General features: G+C 38.1%; 2 protein-coding genes across 3 annotated transcripts; both read right to left on the minus strand.

The window, feature by feature from the left end:
* Positions 1 to 201: 201 nt before the first annotated feature.
* On the minus strand, positions 202 to 21,118 carry LOC141605126 (uncharacterized). 2 transcript variants are annotated; one of them, XM_074423783.1, is made up of 9 exons: positions 20,965 to 21,118; positions 19,647 to 19,838; positions 17,884 to 18,072; positions 15,857 to 15,946; positions 5,846 to 5,920; positions 4,324 to 4,515; positions 2,548 to 2,739; positions 1,402 to 1,531; positions 202 to 1,185 (listed from the first exon to the last, which is right to left on the minus strand). In XM_074423783.1, the coding sequence occupies exons 1-9, from the start codon at positions 21,095 to 21,097 to the stop codon at positions 570 to 572; spliced, it is 1,809 nt and encodes a 602-aa protein (XP_074279884.1). In that variant the 5' UTR covers positions 21,098 to 21,118; the 3' UTR covers positions 202 to 569. The 2 variants fall into 2 exon arrangements, with proteins under 2 accessions (XP_074279884.1, XP_074279883.1); XM_074423782.1 differs by having other exon boundaries at positions 5,816 to 5,920; positions 20,965 to 21,115.
* Positions 13,601 to 14,998, minus strand: LOC141606930 (transcription factor MYB17-like). Its single transcript, XM_074426316.1, has 3 exons — positions 14,977 to 14,998; positions 14,653 to 14,782; positions 13,601 to 14,485 (listed from the first exon to the last, which is right to left on the minus strand). Exons 1-3 carry the CDS (start codon positions 14,996 to 14,998, stop codon positions 13,876 to 13,878), a joined length of 762 nt encoding a protein of 253 aa, XP_074282417.1. The 3' UTR covers positions 13,601 to 13,875.
* Positions 21,119 to 21,328: the final 210 nt, after the last annotated feature.

The following is a 21,328-nucleotide window of genomic DNA, read 5'->3' on the forward strand; positions in this document are numbered from 1 at the left end:
AGCATAAACATGACAATGTTCTTATTAAACATGACATGACTCAAAACCTAATCACCTGACTGATCCGGGATAACCGATACCAAAATGACCAAATAATAGACCACCGCAGTGGACCGATATTGACATGAGCCAACACAATGTGACTTACTGGAATGACCAGACTTCATCTAAGTTCAAGGAAACATTTGGCAAGGAGGGTAGTGTTCTGACATGTACAGAAACAAAGATTTCCAAGTTTTCTGCAACAATTTGGTAGAAACATTCATGTTTTTCACAACTACTCTGCAATTAAGGAGTTCCTTTTAGAACTTACAGATTCAACCAGTATAAAGATGTTCCAAATTTCTAATCTAGATAACCGAGTCCAACAAAACCACCACAAATTGGCTAGATCATCAGAGGTACTATTAGAGTATTAATGCGAATCGACCAATATTTATACACATGACTGTATTGGAAGATTAGGAGGTCAAAAATAAGGATAATAGTTACCTTAGAAGGTTAATTCACGGACAAAGACGCCAAACAAAAGCTGAGCCAAAAGTCATGTCGCGAAAAATAGCTGTTGTTTAATCATTGCTCGAATCAGAAGGATAGACCAAGTAATCATCGACGTCAATTTCCAGGAAGCTCGTGTCATTGTCTTCAGGGAAATCCAAGAGTAGCTGTAATGCGAACACTGAAGAATCATCTACCACATCGGAACCAGAGGAGTTTGATCTTGCGTTTAGAAGCTGAATGTGGGATTCTGAGTCCTCAACGTCTTCATCTCTTTGAGTTAGAACAGAACTAGAAGCACATTTAGTAGAAGATGATGTTTCAGAAACCGGGCTTTGGCATCTACTCTTTTCAGTATTTTCCTTCTGAAATGATTCCCCTACTTCAGACTCCCAAAGCGGGAGGAGCACATCAGAATAATAGGATGATGAACCATATGGGTTATATATAAGAGACTCCCTTGAGAGCCGAGCTTCTGCTTCGAGCCTGGCACTCTCCATAAATTCTTGGGGGTTTGGGTCCGTAGAAGAGGATCTTGGGGGTTTTGGTCCACGTGGGTTGGAAATTGGTTCATGGGTTTGAGGATCGAGGCCCATGGTTACTAGCCGTTTCTTCAAGTGGATGTTCCATAAATTCTTGATGTCGTTGTCTGTTCTTCCGGGTAGTTGAATAGCAATCGCTGCCCACCTGAATCACGATATTCAGGGAAAGTGCACTAATAGGCATTAGTTCATGTAAGATGATGGTAATAGATGAATGGTCAAAAATGAAACTAACTTTATTTTTAGATCAAATTAGTTATCGTTTTAGCATTGCTTAGAATCATTTTCCTTCCGCATTCACACTTAGATAATAAACAAGGAATCACAATATTTCTGAAACAATCAACAAGGAATACGAAACCTGTTGCCTAGAATTTTATGCGACTGAAACACAAGATTTTCTTCTTCAGGAGTGAAAGGGCCGCGTTTGATGCCTGGCGTCAGATAGTTTTTCCATCGAAGCCTACAATTTATTCCATTCCGTTGAAGGCCTGCAAGAAGTAGACATCATTAAGCTGAATTGTGGTCTCAACTCATAACAAAGCCCACAGAGGTTATTTCTAATAGAGAAAGTATATAACACAAAAATGGTTAGCTCTGCATTTGGATGGAGAATTTCGGAGTGAAACCGAGGGAAAACACAACTCTAAACTCTCACGCGCATTCATCAAAATGAGTTACCATATTCATTAATGATCAAAATATTCATCAAAAATGTTTACTCATCCAACAAATTCATGTAAGAAATAACTGTGTTAGACATTTGATTTTTTTACCACATTTACCACTCAGCATGACCTATGTTAATTTGACAAGAACGTACAACATGTATGCTACATTAACTGTTCCACATATCGACACAATACTCCGTTCAACGTAACCTATCCGCTTATTTTAACCCACATCACGAACTTTTAACGTCCCTGCCACATGCCTTCGGATGAGTACACGTACGACCAAGTCTAAAAGTGTCACTTACAAGTTACAACACATTGGGTCAATCGTCGTTAGGAATATGTACATGGACATTTCACTATATAATAGACAATTAGACATACTTCTATAAATAAGATTAAAAAAGTAACCCATTGTGACCTAAAATTAGCATAACACAAGACATTTCATAATATCGTACAATGAGTCTTGTATGGGTCGGTCTCATATACAAGAACACAAATCTATAATTTCTTAGTATTTAACTATAGTATTAATGAATATTTAATTAAACTGGTATGATACTGTCACAAACAGGTTTTTGTGACTATTTCATAGTCTCCATGACTAACTGCATAAAGCCAAATTCAAGTTGCGCTTTTGATTTTTGTAGCGAACCCAAGTTTTAATTTTTCAGGCTTGACAGTTGCGAGTCAAGCTGAGTTCAAATTTCCAAAGCAATATCAAACCCGTTTGAAACTTGAGGTCTCAGATGGACTCGTTTACACCCCGAAAACACACGAGAAACAAGGGAAAACATGGGAAATTAAGTGTAAAAAAGAGAATTAAGTACCAGCATTTTTGGGAAGAGAACTCCAATTACCATGACCATGTTGATTAATATAATTTATAAGAAGTTGATCTTCTTCAGAACTCCATGCCCCTTTCTTCAAACCGTGTTTATCATAAAAATGTGCTCTTCCCATTTCTCCTGCAAGATGGTGTATCCATCGATGTTTACAACTATTTCCACACCGTTGAAGACCTGCAAGAAGTAGATGTTGTAGTCACAAAGTCATAACAAAATAAAACTCCCTCCGTCTCAATGATATATTTACATTTACTTTATACACAAAGACCAAGTTACAAAGAGAGGGGGATTGCTTTTACTATTATTAAAAGATAAAGTAGAGAGTAAAAAATATCCAAAACAGAAACGTAAACTATTGACTGAAACAACCAAAAAAGAAAGTGTGAACTACTGGCAAGGACGGAAGGAGTACCAGCTAATCCAAAGAGGTTGTTTGTACTTGATTCTTATAGAGAGAGAATAAAACACAAAAATGGTTAGCTCTTTGTTTGGATGGAGTATTTCGGAGTGAAACGGACAGGAAACACAATTCCAAACTCTCACATGCGTTCATAAAAATGAGTTACCATATTCATAAAAATGTTAATTTGACAAGAACGACATGTGTGTTACTTTGACTGTGCCATATATCGACACAATACTCCTTCCCTCGTAACATATCCGCTTACCTTAGCCCACATCATAAAAATTTGAACATACCCCGGCACACGCCTTTGGATGAGTTCATATACTTACAAGTTACAATCCAGCCACTACGATACTCCGATTCTGCCTAAAAATGGCCCTTATGGAAAATGTTGCTTGATTGGCCTTGTATACTCAATCTAGTTGCAACACATTGGCTCAATTGTGGTCAGGAATATGTACATAATGTACATAGAAGTATAACAGACATACTTCCTCTGTCCGGTCATTTGTTTACCTTTGGTTTTGTCACAAAAACCAAGGGGAGGAGAGGGGAAGATTTGTGGGTGTTGTTATTGAGTAACAAGTGGACAATAGGTTGTGTGAATGATCAAATTAAACGGTCAAACATATTCCTAACATACAAAGGTAAACAAATGAATGAGACACCCATGAATGGAACAGATAAACAAATGACCGGACAGAGGGAGTACTTCTATAAAAAAAACTTAAAGAACAACCAAGTTTGACCTAAAATTAGCAAACAAAAACACAAGCCATTTCACTATTTTACACACAAATCTGTTAACCAAATATATTTGTGTTACTTAAATTTAATTTGCAGATCACATGATCTTATACATCTAGCAAGAATACTTGGTACTCCGTAAACTAATAAAGAGATTGTTCAAGCTTTATCCCAATCCTTTCAACACCTAAATAATAAAGAAAATTAGAGTGCCAATATATCGCACTATGAGTCTTGTATGAGTCGGTCTCATATACGAGAACAACACAAATCTATAATGTTGATGAATTATCAAATTTACGGGGTCTCATATGTAATACCGTCTCAAACCAGTTTTTGTGACAATCCTATATAGGTAGCTATACCCATATTCCATACTCCATAGTCGACGGGACATTTTTGGGCCTTTTATTTTTGTAGCGAACCCAATTTGTAATTTTGCAGGCTTGACAAGTTTCAAGTCGAGCTAAGTTCAAATTTCTAAATCAATCTCGAAACCATTTTAAACTCGAGCTCTCAAATGAACTCGTTTACACCCCTAACACACACACAAGAGAAGCAAGGAGAAAACAGGGGAAATTAAGCGTAAAAGGAGAATTATGTACCGGCATTTTTGGCAAGAGAAGGCCAATTACCATGACCATGCTCATTAATATAATTTATAATAAGTTGATCTTCCTCAGGACTCCATGCCACTTTCTTCAAACATTGTTTATCACAACAAGGTCTTCTTCTCATTTCTCCTGCAAGATAGTTTGTCCATCGAACTCTACAACTCTTTCCACGCCGTTGAAGACCTGCAAGAAGTAGATGGCAGTAAGCTAAGTTGTAGTCACAAACTCACAAAGTCAGAACAAAATAACGCAACTACTCCAAACTCTCCCACACATTCATCAAAAAATGGTTAGCTCTTTGTTTGGATGGAGAAATAACTTTGTTTACTCGTTTTGATCAATATGTTAGGAGTAACTGGTTTTTGTACCACACTCACCACTCAGCATCAGATATGACCTATGTTAATTTGACAAGAATGAACAGCGTGTATGTTACATTGACTGTGCTCTATATCGACACAATACTCCTTCCAACGTAACATATCCGTTTAATTTCAAACATACCCTCACACATGTCTTGGGATGAGTTCATACACTGAATATAGTTTTCCTGGAATTGCTAATTGACTCAAATTAATGATATTCTCCAGACCAAGTAACACAAATTAACACCCAAGTCACCAGCCACTAGGATACTGCCTAAAAATGGCAACAACAACATTACTTCAATGCTTCAAGGGCTCCCACAAATTGCGGGATGAAAGCAGCCTTATGGTATGCTAGCAACACAAAGTGGTGGTTGTCGAACCTGCCTAAAAATGCCACTTGTGCAAGATGTTGCTTGATTGGCCTTGTATTATCACTCTATTTGCAACATATTGGGTCAATTGTATAAATAATACTCAAATTTTGTTAAACGAATGACTAAAGGAAGAAGGGATAGAATTAAGGAAAAATTGAATAGAATTTTATTGATGATCAAACTGGTACAGAGGATACGATTATATAGCATGAATACAATATTTACTTCCCTAAAGCTTAGCTTATATAAAAGGAACTAAATACAATATAACCATAAATGGTTAAGATACATATGATACACATGAGACGTAATAATATCCCAAAGTTCACGATATTATTCCGTAATACCGTTTATCAAATTTTGACCTAAAATTAGCAATACACAAGACATTTCACTATTTTACACACAAATCTGTTAACTTAAAAGATAATTGATTTACAAAACCCGGAGTATGACGAGTCTTGTACGAGTCGGTCTCACATATGAGAACAACACAAATCTATAAATCCCTTATTTAACAATAGTGTTGAGAATTATTAAATTCACGTGGTTCAAACCCAGTTTTTGTGACAATTCCAACTACCCAAGTTTTAATTTTTCAGGCTTGACAAGTTTCGAGTGGAGCTCAACACAAATTTCCCAAGCAATCTCGAACCCATTTCAAACTCGAGGTCTCAGAAAACACACAAGTAAAGCAAGAGGAAAACAGGTGAAATTAAGTGTAAAAGGAGAATTCAGTACCAGCTTTTTTGGGAAGAGAAAGCCAATTACCGTGACCATGCTCATTAATATAATTGATAAGAAGTTGATCTTCTTCAGAACTCCATGGCCCCCCTTTCTTCAAACCTTGTTTAGCACAAGGTGTTCTTCCCATTTCTCCTCACTATAATTTTCTTGCAATTTTCCTTGGGGAAATGAAGGAAATAGGAATGAAACCCTTGGAAAAATTCGATCTTGGAGCTTTAAATAATCAATTGGTCTCTCTTGTGACGGGTTATCATTTGTGACGGATATTTTGTGAGATAAAATGGTAACAAAATGGGTTAGTGGAGAAAGGGGACCACATGAATAGTGTTGCAGAGAGAGAAAAAGTGGGTACTTTGTGAGGTAAAATGTTATCCGTCTTCAGCTTGTGACGGATATGTCATGTCTTCAATGAGAATTTGTGTTAAATAATTACTACGAAGTACAAATAATTGTAGTAAGAAAATAATTATTGGGTGTGACTGTTTTATTAACACCGTCTGTTATACTTTGTCACATCGCAATCACATAAAAAATAGTAACCATTTTATAATAAGGCTAAGATTATCCATAGTCTCAAATTGGGTCTAAACTCAGATTTTCACAAGTCCCAAGCCAAATTTTGGGAAATTTGGGATAAAGTGGTATGAGATCGAAACTTGTCTTAAGTTGACTCTTGTATTTTCAAAACTCAACTTGAAACCCGTGAATAATAATTATGAGTAGAAAATGTGGATCCCACATTTAGATAAGATAACACTTTGAGTCTAAAGGGGATAAATTAGAAAAATACGGAGTAGTTAAATTTGAACTGAGTCTTATAAATAAAATAGTAATATTTTTATTGTTGTTAAGACTCAAATTGGTTCTTCGGATAAACATAGTTTAAGGTGATTATTTTTTTGTCCACGTATGCGGGATTGATGGTTTGCACACCATAATTACTATTATCACATAATTTTACGGAGTATATATACAACATTTAGGAATATTCTGTAAGAGAGACGTTCAATATTGTGCGAAAGCTTAATATTATTAACAATATCATACAATGTATTTATAGTACACGAGTCTAGCTAGGTTAACGAGAAATAGGAAAGTACAACTATTACAAGATTATAAACTTGGAGAACAAGTATTTACTAAAAACAATAGGAAAGAATATTACTAAATATTAGTTTCCTTAATACGCCCCGTCGAGTTGGACAATTCGGAGGATAGACCAATCTTGGATAACAAAGACACGAAACGAGGACGCGGTAATGGTTTAGTCAAAGCATCTGCTAGCTGCTCATTGGTGTGAATATGTTGAACCCGAATAGTCTTATTACGAACATGCTCTCGGACAAAATGAAAGGACAGTGCAACGTGCTTCATACGAGAGTGAAAAATCGGGTTTTCCGAGTAATGAGTGGCACCAAGGTTATCACAATAAATAACAGGAGTAGAAGGACATGGCACGCTAAGTTCATCGAGCAAAGACCGAACCCAAAGAAGCTCGGCAGTAACATTGGCAACGGCTCGGAATTCAAATAGGTGGAAGATAGTGCAATAGTACGCTGGCTTTGCGAGACACCCAAGCAATGGGATTACGACCCAAATAAACAATGTAACCGATAGTAAAAACAGAATTGTCCTTGTCCCACCCCAATCGGCATCACAAAACGCATGTAGAGGAGACGGTGAGTGCGCATATAATTGAAGACCAAGATCAGGAGAACCTTTGAGATAGCGTAATAGATGCTTAAGTGCAGACCAGTGACACTCTTTCGGAGCATGAAGAAACTGAGAAAGTTTGTTAACGGGAAAGGCAATGTCAGGTCGAGTTAATGATAGATATTGTAGGGAACCAAGGATAGCACGGTAGTCAGAGTGTTGGGCAATTGTTGGACCATCAGAGACGGTAAGTGGCGGGTATGGAGTAAGGGGAGTAGGTGCGGGTTTACAGTCCTGGAGGTTATAACGGGTGAGGATGTCATGTATATATTTAGTTTGGGTAAGAAGGAGACCATGGGTATTAGGAGTGACCTCAACACCAAGAAAGTACGATGGGGGACCAAGATCCTTTAACGCAAAACGGGAATGTATGTGAGTTAGAAAGTGAGATAGATGAGGAGGGGATGAACTGGTACAATAATGTCATCAACATAGACAAGTAAATAAAGAGAGTGAGAAGAGCGAGTAAGATAGAACAGAGACGGATCAGAAATTGAATTTGTGAAGCCATATGAGAGAAGATAGGAACGAAGCTCAGTAAACCAAGCCCGAGGGGCCTGTTTTAAGCCATAAATGGCCTTTTGAAGCTTGCAGACGTGAGACGGAGAAGAAGGGTCCTGAAACCCGGGAGGTTGGGACATGTATACAGTGTCAGAAAGAGAACCTTGTAAGAAGGCGTTGTTCACGTCGAGATGACGTAAAGGCCAACGATTCACAGTAGCGAGAGATAGAATGAGGCGAATAGTGGCGGGTTTAACGACAGGGCTATATGTATCAGTAAAATCAAGACCCGGTCGTTGATGAAATCCTTTAGCCACAAGACGAGCTTTGAACTTATCAATGGAATTATCCGACTTGTATTTGACACGAAAAACCCACTTGCAACCAATTGTATTGAAGTGTGGTTGAGAGGGAACAAGAGACCAAGTATGGTTATTTTTAAGAGCTTGAAACTCGGCTTCCATGGCAGCATGTCATCGAGGATCAAGAAGAGCTTGTTTAACAGTTGTGGGAAGAGAATTTGAGGCACTAAGAGAGGCGGTTTTAGCATACTTCGGATTTGGTTTGACTATGTTGTTAGATAGACGGGTAACAACATTGCGCGGGGGAGGGGGAGGGGGGGGGGGGGTGGAGGAGGAGGAGGAGGAGGAGGAGGAGAAGGAGAGGGGGAAGACTGAGGTGTGGCAGAGGGAGTTTGATCAGTGACGGGGGAGGGGATGGGCTGGTTAGGAGACTGAGGAGAGGAAGGGGAGGTAGGGATGGCAGGCTCGACAATAGAAGAGGGAGCAGAGGAAAGCAGCAGGGGAAGGGAAACATCACACCAAGTATCAGGTGTGGAGAAGTCAGGAGAAACGGATGAGACTAAAGAGGTGTAAGGGAAGGTAGTTTCAATAAACTTGACATGACGAGATGTATAGAGACGTTTAGAGACGGGGTCATAGCAATGATAAGCACTTTGAGACGGAGAGTAGCCTACAAAAACGCAAGGGATGGACCGTGGGGCAAGTTTATGTGGGGTGTATGGTCGAAGCCATGGGTAGCATAAGCACCCAAAGCTCCGAAGTTTTGAGTAATTGGGTTGGATTTTAAAGAGTTTGAAGTAGGGAGAGTCATTATTGAGAGTAGGAGTAGGCATACGATTTATGAGATAGGTAGCGGTGGTGAAAGCATGAGGCCAGAAGGTAGTAGGGAGATTACCGTGAGTAAGAAGAGCAAGGCTAGTTTCGACGATGTGGCGATGTCGTCGTTCGGCATAGCCATTGTGCTCCGGAGTATGAGGAGGCGAGGTGAGATGTGAAATACCATCCGAACTTAGAGTTGGAGTAAGTTTGAGATATTCGCCACCATTATCAGAAAAAACTTGAATAATTGGAGTATTGAAGTATTTTTCGACTAAGGCACGAAAACGAACAAAGGTAGCATGTGTGTGAGACTTCTTTTGCAAGGGGTACAACCAAATATATTTTGTAAAATGATCCACAAAGATAACATAATATTTGAATTTATCATATGAGAGAACGGGAGATGTCCATACATCCGAGAAAATTAATTGTAATGGTGCAGTAGTAGTAAAAGACGAAGTAAAAAAAGGGAGTTTATGACTTTTATTGATATCGCAAGCTTGACAATGTGACATAGAGGGCTTAAAGGAAAAATTTGCAATAGAACTAATAAGACTAAGAACTTTGGAGTTGGGATGGCCTAATCGGTGATGCCAGACGGAATTCGGCAGGAGAAGACTTGGACAGGCTTGAGGAGAAGGAGGAAGCGGACACCACTCAAAGAGACCATCTCGTTTAGTGCCCTGTAGGAGGATGGTTTCGGTCTTGAGATCCTTCACAAGACAAGAAGATGGTAAGAAGATAGCTACGGCATTATTATCGTGACATAGCTTGGGAATGGAGATGATATTGCGAGAAATATTTGGAACATGAAGTACATCATTAAAGTGTAAGGAAATAGAAGAGTTAGAGTAGGAGAAAGAACCTATATTCTGAATAGCGAGAGATGAGCCGTCTCCAATTATTAGATCATCGACCCCATCATACGGATTGTGAAGAGCAAGGGTGTTGAGATCACTGGTAATATGGTGGGTGGCACCACTGTCAAGCAGATACGAGTGCGGGTTGGGTGGGTTATTAGTAGTGACGGTGTGAGCTTGTGGGTGAGAGTTAGAGCGGCGAGGGAATGGGGGAATTTGGACATTGGGAAAGAGTCTTTTGAAATCCCTGCAAACATCGACATAGTGACCAATGTTTTTGCACCATTGGCATCGACCTTTGAAGGGAGTGGTAGGGGTTGAGGATTCGTTGTGGGACTGGGCAGGGTAGGTAGGGGACGAGGGATATGCAGGAGTGGGGGGTCGTGGTAGGATACCAGGGGAGCCATTTGAGGTGTTGGGTTTATTGTATTTGCGAGGGTACGAAGCTTGGGCATAATGGACAGAGGTGGGTAAGTCGGGTGGGGGTGGGCTAGGCTTATAGGTTAAGTCATGGTTTAACAGTTTCTCATGTAAAGCATCAAAAGAAATAAGAGTGTCACGAGCACGTACCGCGTCAATTACCGGTTTATAAGTCTCATAATGAAGACCTTCAATTACCTGAGCGATGATATCCTCTGCATCCATGGGCTTACCTAGATGAGCAAGTTCATCAGTGCAAGTCTTGAGAGCTTGCATATAATCAGTGACGGATTTGTCACCCTTTGAGATTGTCTTGAGACGATCTTTAACTTGAAGAATATGACCACGAGACGGGTTGCCATACGTTTGTGCGAGAGTCTGCCAGACATCATTGGATGTCGTCTTTGCTTGAAGAAGGAGAGGAGTGATCGAAGGATCAATCGTGCCAAGGAGAGCACATTTGATAAGACGGTCTTGACGAATCCAAGTGTAGTGTACGGGATTCGAGGCTTCCTTTGCCTCGGCAGTAGTGACGGTTGCCGGAGGACAAGGATACGTTCCATTGACGTATTTGAAGAGATCAAACCCAATGAGAAAATCATCAATTTGGGTGGACCAAGAACGATAGTTTTGAGATGTTAATTTGACACATTGAGAGAGATTGAGAACGAGGAACGGAACTTTTGGTTCGTGAGAGTTTGGAATCGTGGAACTTTGGCCAGCCATTAGAGAAGAAAAAAAAATTTAGAGAGATTTGTTTGATCGGAGGCTCGATACCATGTAAGAGAGACGTTCAATATTGTGCGAAAGCTTAATATTATTAACAATATCATACAATGTATTTATAGTACACGAGTCTAGCTAGGTTAACGAGAAATAGGAAAGTACAACTATTACAAGATTATAAACTTGGAGAACAAGTATTTACTAAAAACAATAGGAAAGAATATTACTAAATATTAGTTTCCTTAATATATTCTACTGTGTATCCCCCAAATTTTTCGTTACCCTTAAATTTTTTAAATTTTATGATATACGAAGTACATTTAAACTTTATACATTAGTCTATACAATGACTTTATTCGTTATCCAGGAAGTCATCAAGCCGTAAGTTTTGTGCAGTGTTTGCTATGTTGAACGGCAGAAGGTAATAGGAGTAGGAGTCCTGTACTTGTGTATCTTGCGCAATAAGCAAATTAAGTGAAAGCTCCAATAAGAAACGTGCTAGGAAAAAGACTGTCAGCTAGTCTTGCTTGTCACGGACTCCCGATACAAGCTTGTGACCTCTTACAAAAAGAGAGAGGGGACAAGGTGGGGCACCCTCCATGTACTTCCACTCACCTCTCAATGAGCATTTTGTAAGAGGAAACGGTATCCGTTACAAGCTTGTGATGGATAGTGCCCGTTTTCAATGAGATTTTGTAAAAGGCTCTACACAAAGCCCACTTAGAATATTAATTACTTGGTAAAGTAATTAACATTGCACACTTAGAATATTGAACTCGAGCCAATCTCGAGCTTGAAAAAAATGTGCTCGCTATAAAGCTTGCGAGCTTTAACGCGAGCTCGAGCCTATATAAAATTGTTTATTATTTTATTTTTTGCTTTCGATATTTTCAATAACAAGGCTCGAAGTTTATATGTAAAAATATTTGGCAAATCAGCGAGACTTTTGACATGTATAATACAAATATATAATCATGATAAAATATTTTTATAAAATATGAGCAAAATCTTATGTAATCACACAAGTTTGAGTCGCTCGCGAGCTTTTCGAGTCGAGCCAGACTTCGCTCGGCTTGATTCGTTAAACTCTCAAGCCGAGACCGAGCCCAAGCCAAGCTCACACGAGCCGAGCTTTGACCGAACTTTGACCGAGCCGATTTTGAGTTGCTTGCGAGTTGTCTCGTCTCATTACAATGACTTGAAACGATCGACTTGTACATAGATGCGAGGCAAATAATTCCAACAACATGCTCATCATTGAGGAAAAGGATGCAAAATACTGCGCTACAGGTTACGCTCCAACCAAGTTTTGTGGTTGTATGTCATTCCAGTTCACCGGGGAAAGATATAGATTCACCAGAACTAGGAAAATAATTACTACGAAGTACGAAGTAATTCTACTAGGAAAATCTCACTTTGGAGTAATTATTGTGTGTGACCGTTTTACAATGTGACACGGTCTTTTATACATTGTCACATCGCAATCACATAAAAAATGAGTGTAATCATTTTATGGAGCAAAGATCCTCTCCATTTCCCTCTTTCCATTTTTTGTCTATTTTCTCTCACATTATTACAATATTATATTACACATCTCTTTCTATTACATTTTCCTTTATTTATCCACTGAAAACATTGACCCTTAGATCGCCGTGAGATGAAAACATTTTTCCTAATTACATTTTATGATACAAGGCTAAGATTATCCATGGTCTCAAGCCAAATTTTGGGATAAAGTGGTATGAGCTTGAGACTTATCTTGAGTTGAGTCTTAGATTTTCAAAACTCAACTTAAAACCCGTGAATAGTAATTGTGAGTAGAAAATGTGGATCCCACATGTAGATAAAATAAGTCTTTGAGTCTTAAAAGATAAATTAGAAAATTAGTTGAGTTTGAACCGAGTCTTATAAATAAAATAGTAATATTTTTTACGGTTGTTAAGACTCAAATTGGATACTCGGATAAACATAGTCTAAGGTATTAGGTGGCCACTTTATTTTAAAAGGTGGTCAATGTTTATCGTAAAGTGATTATTTTTTTGTCCACGTATGATGAATCATAAATAGGATTATACATCCAATTGTATCATAAGCATTGTACAATTAAAGTATAAGAATCGGAACTTATATGAATTTTCTCCGAGCTTATTCAAAGTTCATGTTTTTAATGTGTAAATGGATGAGAGCAATATTTTCTAATAAAACTCATATTTTTTTTAACATAAATCTCGGATACTTTATCACAAAACTCAGATTTTACACCGTACAAGAACGCTCACTTGACCAGACGATGACATGTGGTGCAGACATGGCTCGGTAGCACGATGTATCGGTTAAGGGGATGCTATTAAGTATTAAGATTTGGGGGTGGTAGCATTGACGGGAGTTACCCGGCTGGAAAAGCCTGATTGGAGACTTTTATGGAACCAATATTGATCCAATCCGAAACTCCACAACCCGAAAATGATCTAATCCTACTTGACTCGCATTGATCCGAAATGAGTCAATGACTAATTCTGCATCTAAATTTGTCAACATAAACACGACAATGCTCTTAATAAACATGACAGGACTCGGTACCTAATCACGCGACCTAAAACCAGTGATCGGAATAACTGATAGCCAAAATGACGGAATAATAGCCCACTGCAGTAGACAGATCTCGAAAAGCTGAGCCAAAAGTCATGTCGCAAAAAACAGGTTTTTTTTTTTATCAGAAGACCAAGTAATCATAGATGTCATTTTCCAGGAAGCTCGTGTCATTGTTTTCAGGGAAATTCAAAGGTAGTTGTAATGCAGACACTGAAGAATCACCTACCACATCGGAACCAGAGGAGTTTGATCTTGTGTTTAGAAGCTGAGTGTGGGATTCTGACTCCTCTTTGACCTCAACGTCTTCATTTCTTCGAGTTAGAACAGAACTAGAAGCACATTTAGTAGAAGATGATGTTTCAGAAACCGGGCTTTGGCATCTACTCTTTTCAGATTCCCAAAGCGGGTAGTATGATGAACCATATGGGTTATATATAAGGGACTCTCTTGAGAGCCGAGCTTCTGGTTCGAGCCTGGCACTCTCCATAAATTCTTGGGGGTTTGGGTTCGTAGAAGAGGATCTTAGGGGTTTTGCTTCTGCTTTCTGCTTCTGCTTCTGCTTCTCCGTAGAAGAGGATGTTGGGGGTTTTGGTCCATGAGGCTTGGAAGTTGGTTCATGGGTTTGAGGATCAAGACCCATGGTTATTAGCCGTTTCCTCAAGTGGTTGTTCCATAAATTCTTGATGTCGTTGTCTGTTCTTCCGAGTAGTTGAATAGCAATCGCTGCCCAACTGAATCACAAAAAAAAAATAAAAAAAATTGAAAACTAACTTCATTTTTATATCAAATTAGTTTTCGTTTTAGCATTGCTTAGAATCATTTTCCTTCCGCATTCACACCTGGCTTTATAATCAAGGAATCACAATATTTCTGAAAGAATCAACAAGGAATACAAAACCTGTTGCCTAGAATTTTATGAGACTGAATCACAAGATTTTCTTCTTCAGGAGTGAAAGGGACGCGTTTGATGCCTGGCCTCAGATAATTTGTCCATCGAAGCCTACAATTGTTTCCATTGCGTTGAAGGCCTGCAAGAAGTAGACGTCATTAAGCTGAATTGTGGTCTCAAGTCATAACAAATCATCACCAACTCCAAACCCCACAGAGCTTGTTTCTAATAGAGAAAGTTTATAACACGAAAATGGTTAGGTCTCCATTTGGATGGAGAATTTCGGAGTGAAACCGAGGGGAAACACAACTCCAAACTCTCACGCGCATTCACATTCATCAAAATGAGTTGCCATATTCATTAAATGATCAAAATATTCATCAAAATGTTTACTCATCCAACAAATTCATGTAAGAAATAACTTTGTTAGTCATTTGATGAATGTATTAGGAGTAATTGATTTTTTACCGCATTTACCACTCAGCATTAATAGGAATATTTATAATAGTTGGGCATCAACTATCACCTTAAGGTTTTGGTTGAGATGATTCATCTATCATGGTATCAGAGTCATCTATCATGGTATCAGAGCCAGTGTGACCGAAGGTCACGGGTTCAAATCCTGGCAACTTCAAAAACTCCTCAAAAACTCGAAGTGGAAACACAGCACACGGTACGGGGGAGCCGGTGCACTACTAACCACTCTTCAAGCCCAACGGGCATTTGAGTGAGGGAGCGTAATAGGAATATTTATAATAGTTGGGCCTCAACCATCACCTTAAGGTTTTGGTTGAGATGGTTCATCTATCAAGCATAACCTATGTTAATTTGACAAGAACTGTCGTACGCTACATTGACTGTTCCACATATTGACACAATACTCCATCCAACGTAACATATCCTCTTATTTTAGCCCACATCACGAAATTTCAACGTCCCCGCCACATGCCTTCGGATGAGTACACTTACGAAGTTACGACCAAGTCTAATTAACATATCAGTGAACAATGTAGAATACCCAAGACACAGTCAATCGTAGTTAGGAATATCAGGGAAGTGAAGGAAGAGAAAGACAGGGAAAAAGTGTAAAAAGAGAAAAAGTACCGGCATTTTTGGGAAGAGAACGCCAATTATCATGACCATGTTGATTAATACTCCGTATAATTTATAAGAAGTTCATCTTCCTCAGAACTCCATGCCCCTTTCTTCAAACCTTGTTTATCATAACAAGGTCTTCTTCCCATTTCTCCTGCAAGATTGTTTTTCCATCGACGTCTACAACTCCATCCACACCGTTGAAGACCTGCAAGACGTAGATGTCAGTAAGCTAAGTTGTAGTCACAAAGTCGTAACAAAATAACACCAACTAATCCAAAGAGGTTGTTTCTAATAGAGAGAGCATAAAACATAAAACGGCTTGGTCTTTGTTTGGATGGAGAATTTTGGAGTGAAACGGAGGGGAAACACAACTAATGCAAACTCTCACAAGCATTCATCAAAATGAGTTACCAAATTTATTAAATGATTAAAATATTTATGAAAAATGTTAACTCAGCGAACAAATTCGAATTTTTTGGTTAATTGGTGTTAATTAGCAAAATAATTGGGGATTTAGCGTCCGTTTGAAACTATTTGGGTTTATGGTGTCCACGTCATCACTTGTATATTTTTTTCGTGTTTTTAGGTAAAGCCGCTAAGAAACTTAGCGGCTTCTCCTCTTCCCTATTTTCTAAAAATGCAAAAAACAAAGACCAAAACCGCTGAGATTCTCAGCGGCTTTCATGGCTTCTCATGGCTTGTCCACTTTCCTATTTTCTAAAAGTGCAAAAAATAAAGACCAAAACCGCTGAGGTCCTCAGCGGCTTTGCCCTTTCATGGCTTCTCATGGCTTATAAAATAGGGAAGAGGGGAAGCCGCTAAGTTTCTTAGCGACTTTACCGAAAAACACGAAAAAAAATACAAGTGATGACGTGGACACCATAAACCCGAATAGTTTCAAACGGACGCTAATTCCCTAATTACTTTGCTAATAAACACCAAATAACCAAAAAATTCAACAAATTCATGTAGGAAATAACTTTGTTTACTCGCTTTTGATCAATATGTTCGGAGTAACTGGTTTTTTTTTTTACCACACTCACCACCCCTCATCACATATGACCTATGTTAATTTGACAAGAACGAAAGACATGTATGTTACATTGACTGCGCCATATATCGACACAATACTCCACCTAATGTAACATATCCATTTAATTTCAAACATACCGTGGCACATATCTTCCGATGAGGTCATACACTGAATATAGTTTTCCAGGAATTGCTAATTGACTCAAATTCATGATATTCACCCAAGTCCCGACCAAGTAACAAAAATAAACACCCAAAACACCACCACTAGGATACTGCCTAAAAATGGCAACACCAACAACAACAACAAGTCAATCACAACAACAACATTACTTCAATGATTCAAGGGCTCCCACAAATTGCGGGATAAGGAGCCTTGTACTCTCACTCTATTTGCAACACAGGTATAATCATCATATACTTCTAGAAATAAAAGTTAAAGAAATAACAAATTGTGACCTAAAATTAGCAAAACACCAGACATTTCACTATTTTACACACAAATCTGTTAACTATATGTTTATATGTTGTGTTACTTAAATTAGTTTGGATACTACGAGCCTTGTATGAATCGGTCTCACATGATTTACACATCTAGCAAGAATACTTGGTAAAATATAAAGAGATTGTTCAACGGGCTTTATCCCAAGCTTTTCAACACCTAAACAATAAAGAAATTTGATTAACCAAACCAGGAGTGCCAATAATCGTACTATGAGTCTTGTATGAGTCAGTCTCCCATATGAGAACAACACAAATCTATAAATCCCTTATTTAACAATAGTATTTAATGAATTATTAAATTTACATGGTCTCATATATAATACCGTCTCAAACCAGTTTTTGTGACAATCCCATATAGCTATAGTGCTATACTCATACTCCATAGTCGACGTGACATATTGCTTAAAGCATTGCGCTTTTTATTTTTGTAGTTGGAACCCAAGTTTTAATTTTTCAGGCTTGAGCCGAGCTAAGCTTAAATTTCCAAAGCAATCTCGAATCCACTTCAAACTCGACCTCTCCTATGGACTCGTTTACACCCCGAAAACACACAAGTGAAGCAAGGGAGAACAGGAGAAATTAAGTGTAAAAAAGAGAATTAAGTACCAGCATTTTTGGGAAGAGAACGCCAATTACGATGACCATGTTCATTAATATAATTTATAAGAAGTTCATCTTCTTCAGAACTCCATGCCCCTTTCTTTAAACCTTGTTTACCACAAGGTGTTCTTCCTATTTCTCCTGCAAGATAGTTTGTCCATCGATTTCTACAACTCTCTCCACACCGTTGAAGACCTGCAAGAAGTAGATGTCAGTAAGCTAAGTTGTAGTCACAAAGTCATAACAAAATAACACAAAAAATGGTTTTTACCACACTCACCAGTCACCACTCCTCATCAGAATTCACATATGACCTATGTTAATTTGACAAGAACGAACGACATGTATGTTACATTGACTGTTCCATATATCGACACAATACTCTGTTCAACGTAACATATCCGCTTATTTTAGCCCACATAATGGAAATTTCAACGTACCCCGGCACATGCCTTCGGATGAGTACACTTACAACCAAGTCTAATTAACATATCACTGAATAATGTCTACAATCATTATATTCACAGCTCAAAAACAGTATGAAAAGAGTGATAATATAAGAAGATGAATGATCCGGACATAAAAGCTAATGGCTCATCAGTTTCTGAATTCAGAGCTCGCTTAAATATGCGGGTGTATCGAAGAATCAAACTTTTCGCAATCAAAAACTCTAAATAACATGTTGACAACAAAAAGGGCGACTCCATCCGAGAATGATTAATGCAAATTGCAAAAAAAGCTCCGAACTTTCAGAATTTAACATAATGTTCTTAGTAGAAGCACATCAAAGATTCAACCTTTATTATCTTAACCTTAATTTAGCTATACAGCTTTGACAATGAAAAGAATAATCAATTCAAAGGGAAATCATTAATCTCAGCACAACAGAATTAGAACAAATGCCAAACTATGTGGGCACATCCTAAATTCATATAATCCCCATCATAAAATGAAATTCACTTGTTAATTATAAGAAAAGGTAACACCACAACGCAATAAGCTATCCCAAGAGGCCAAGATGAAGGTCTTGTTTGGATTGGACTCATTGGAGGGAGGGGAGAGGGAGAAGGAGAAGGAGAAGGAGGGATATACGATTCTAAGCTTAGTGGTTGGTTAGTAACTCGGTAGGAGGGAAATGGAGTCAATTTCATTCCTCCAAGGCAAATCAAATGATCTGCAACTTAGGAAATATATGGACGGAAACTGTATCCAACACACCAACTCCATCATCCCTCCCCCGCCCTTCTCTCCCATTCCTTTCCCTCTATCACATGATTTAACATATCACTGAATATGTTTTGTTACTTAAAATGTTTGCTTATCACATGATTTATACATCAAGCAAGGATATTAAGATTTACAAAACCGAAATGCTTATATATCGTACAATGAATCTTGTATGAGTCGGTTTCATATATGAGAACACAAATCTATAATTTCTTACGAGTATTTAACTATAGTAGTAATGAATATTTAATTAAACTGGTCTGAAATGTGACACCGTCTCAAACAAGTTTTTGTGAGTTGTGACTACTGCATAGTCTATGTGACCTTATTGCATAAAACCTATTTCAAGTTGGGCTTTGTATTTCTGTAGCAAACCCAAGTTCCAATTTTTCAGGCTTGACAAGTTTCGAGTCGAGCTGAGCTCAAGTTTCTGAACCCATTTCATACTTGAGCTTTCAGATGGACTCGTTTACACCCCGAAAACACACAAGTGACGCAAGAGGAAAACAGAGAAAATTAAGTGCGAAAAGAGAATTAAGTACCAGCATTTTTGGCAAGAGAATCCCAATTGCCATGACCATGCTCATTAATATAATTTATAAGAAGTTCATCTTCTTCAGAACTCCATGTCCCTTTCTTCAAACCTTGTTTATCACAACAAGGTGTTCTTTCCATTCCTCCAGCAAGATGGTTTGTCCATCGAAGCCTACAACTCCATCCATCCCGTTGAAGACCTGCAAGAAGTAGATGTCACTAAGCTAAATTGTAGTCACTAAGTCATAACAAATAACACAACTACTCCAAACTTTCACATGCATTCATCGAAATGAATTACCATATTCATTAAATGGTTAAAATTTCATCAAAATGTTAACTCATCGAATTAAGAAATAACTTTGTTTACTCGTTTTGATCAATATGTTAGGAGTAACTGGTTTTTTTTACGACACTCACTAATCAGCATCACATATGACCTATATTAATTTGACAAGAACAAACGACATGTAGGTTACATTGACTGTGCCATATATCGACATAATAACATTACTCCAAGTAACAAAAACTAACACCCAAGTCACCAGCCACTAGCATACTGCCTAAAAATGGCAACAACAACAACAACAACAACATTATTCCAACGCTTCAAGGGCTCCCACAAATTGCGAGAAAATGAGGGGTTGGATGTAAGCATCCTTACATTTTGCATAAGTGCCTAAAAACGCACTTATGCAAAATGTTGCTTGATTGGCCTTGTAATCTCACTCTATTTGCAACACATTGACATTGGGTCAATTGTGGTTAGGAATATGTACATAGAAGTATAATAGACACATACTTCTATAAATAATACTCAAATTGTGACCTAAAATAATACACATTGATTTACAAACAAATCAGTTAAACTTAAAAGAGTTTGCAGGTCACACATGCAACACAGCCATCCAAAGACAATTGATTTACAAAACCCGCAGTATGAGTCTTGTATGAGTCGGTCTCACATATGAGAACAACACAAATCTACAAATCCCTTATTTAACAATAGTGTTGATTATTAAATTTATGTGGTCTCATATGTAAAACCGTCTCAAACCCAGTTTTTGTGACAATCCCATATAGCTATAGTGCTATACCCATACTCCATAGTCGATGTGACGTATTGCATAAAGCCAAATTCAAGTTGCACTTTTTTATTTATTTAGTGAACCCAACTACCCAAAGTTTTAATTTTTAAGGCTTGACAAGTTTCGAGTCGAGCTGAATTTTTTAACAAATTCCCAAAACAATCTCAAACCCATTTTAAACACACAAGTGAAGCAAGAAGAAAACAGGGGAAATTAAGTGTAAAGAAAAATTAAATACCAGCTTTTTTGGGAAGAGAGGGCCAATTAGCATGACCATGTTGATTAATATAATTGATAAGAAGTTGATCTTCTTCAGAACTCCATGTCCCTCTCTTCAAACCTTGTTTACCACAACAAGGTTTTCTTCCCATTTCTCCTCACTGTAATTTTCTTAAAATTTTCCTTGGTAAAAGAGATAAAAGAGTTTCATCCAGTGACTTCTATAGAAAGACGGAGTACAACATTACATTTATAAATACACCGGATAAAATTGACCCGACCCGACCCAAGTGACCCCGATCCAAACCCAACACCCTAACTTAAGACCTAAACTTAAATTGACTCGATCTAGTACAATCCGGCCCAATTTTATATGAGGGCTG

Source organism: Silene latifolia, chromosome 10 (assembly GCF_048544455.1).
Source record: "Silene latifolia isolate original U9 population chromosome 10, ASM4854445v1, whole genome shotgun sequence".
NCBI lineage: Eukaryota > Viridiplantae > Streptophyta > Magnoliopsida > Caryophyllales > Caryophyllaceae > Silene > Silene latifolia.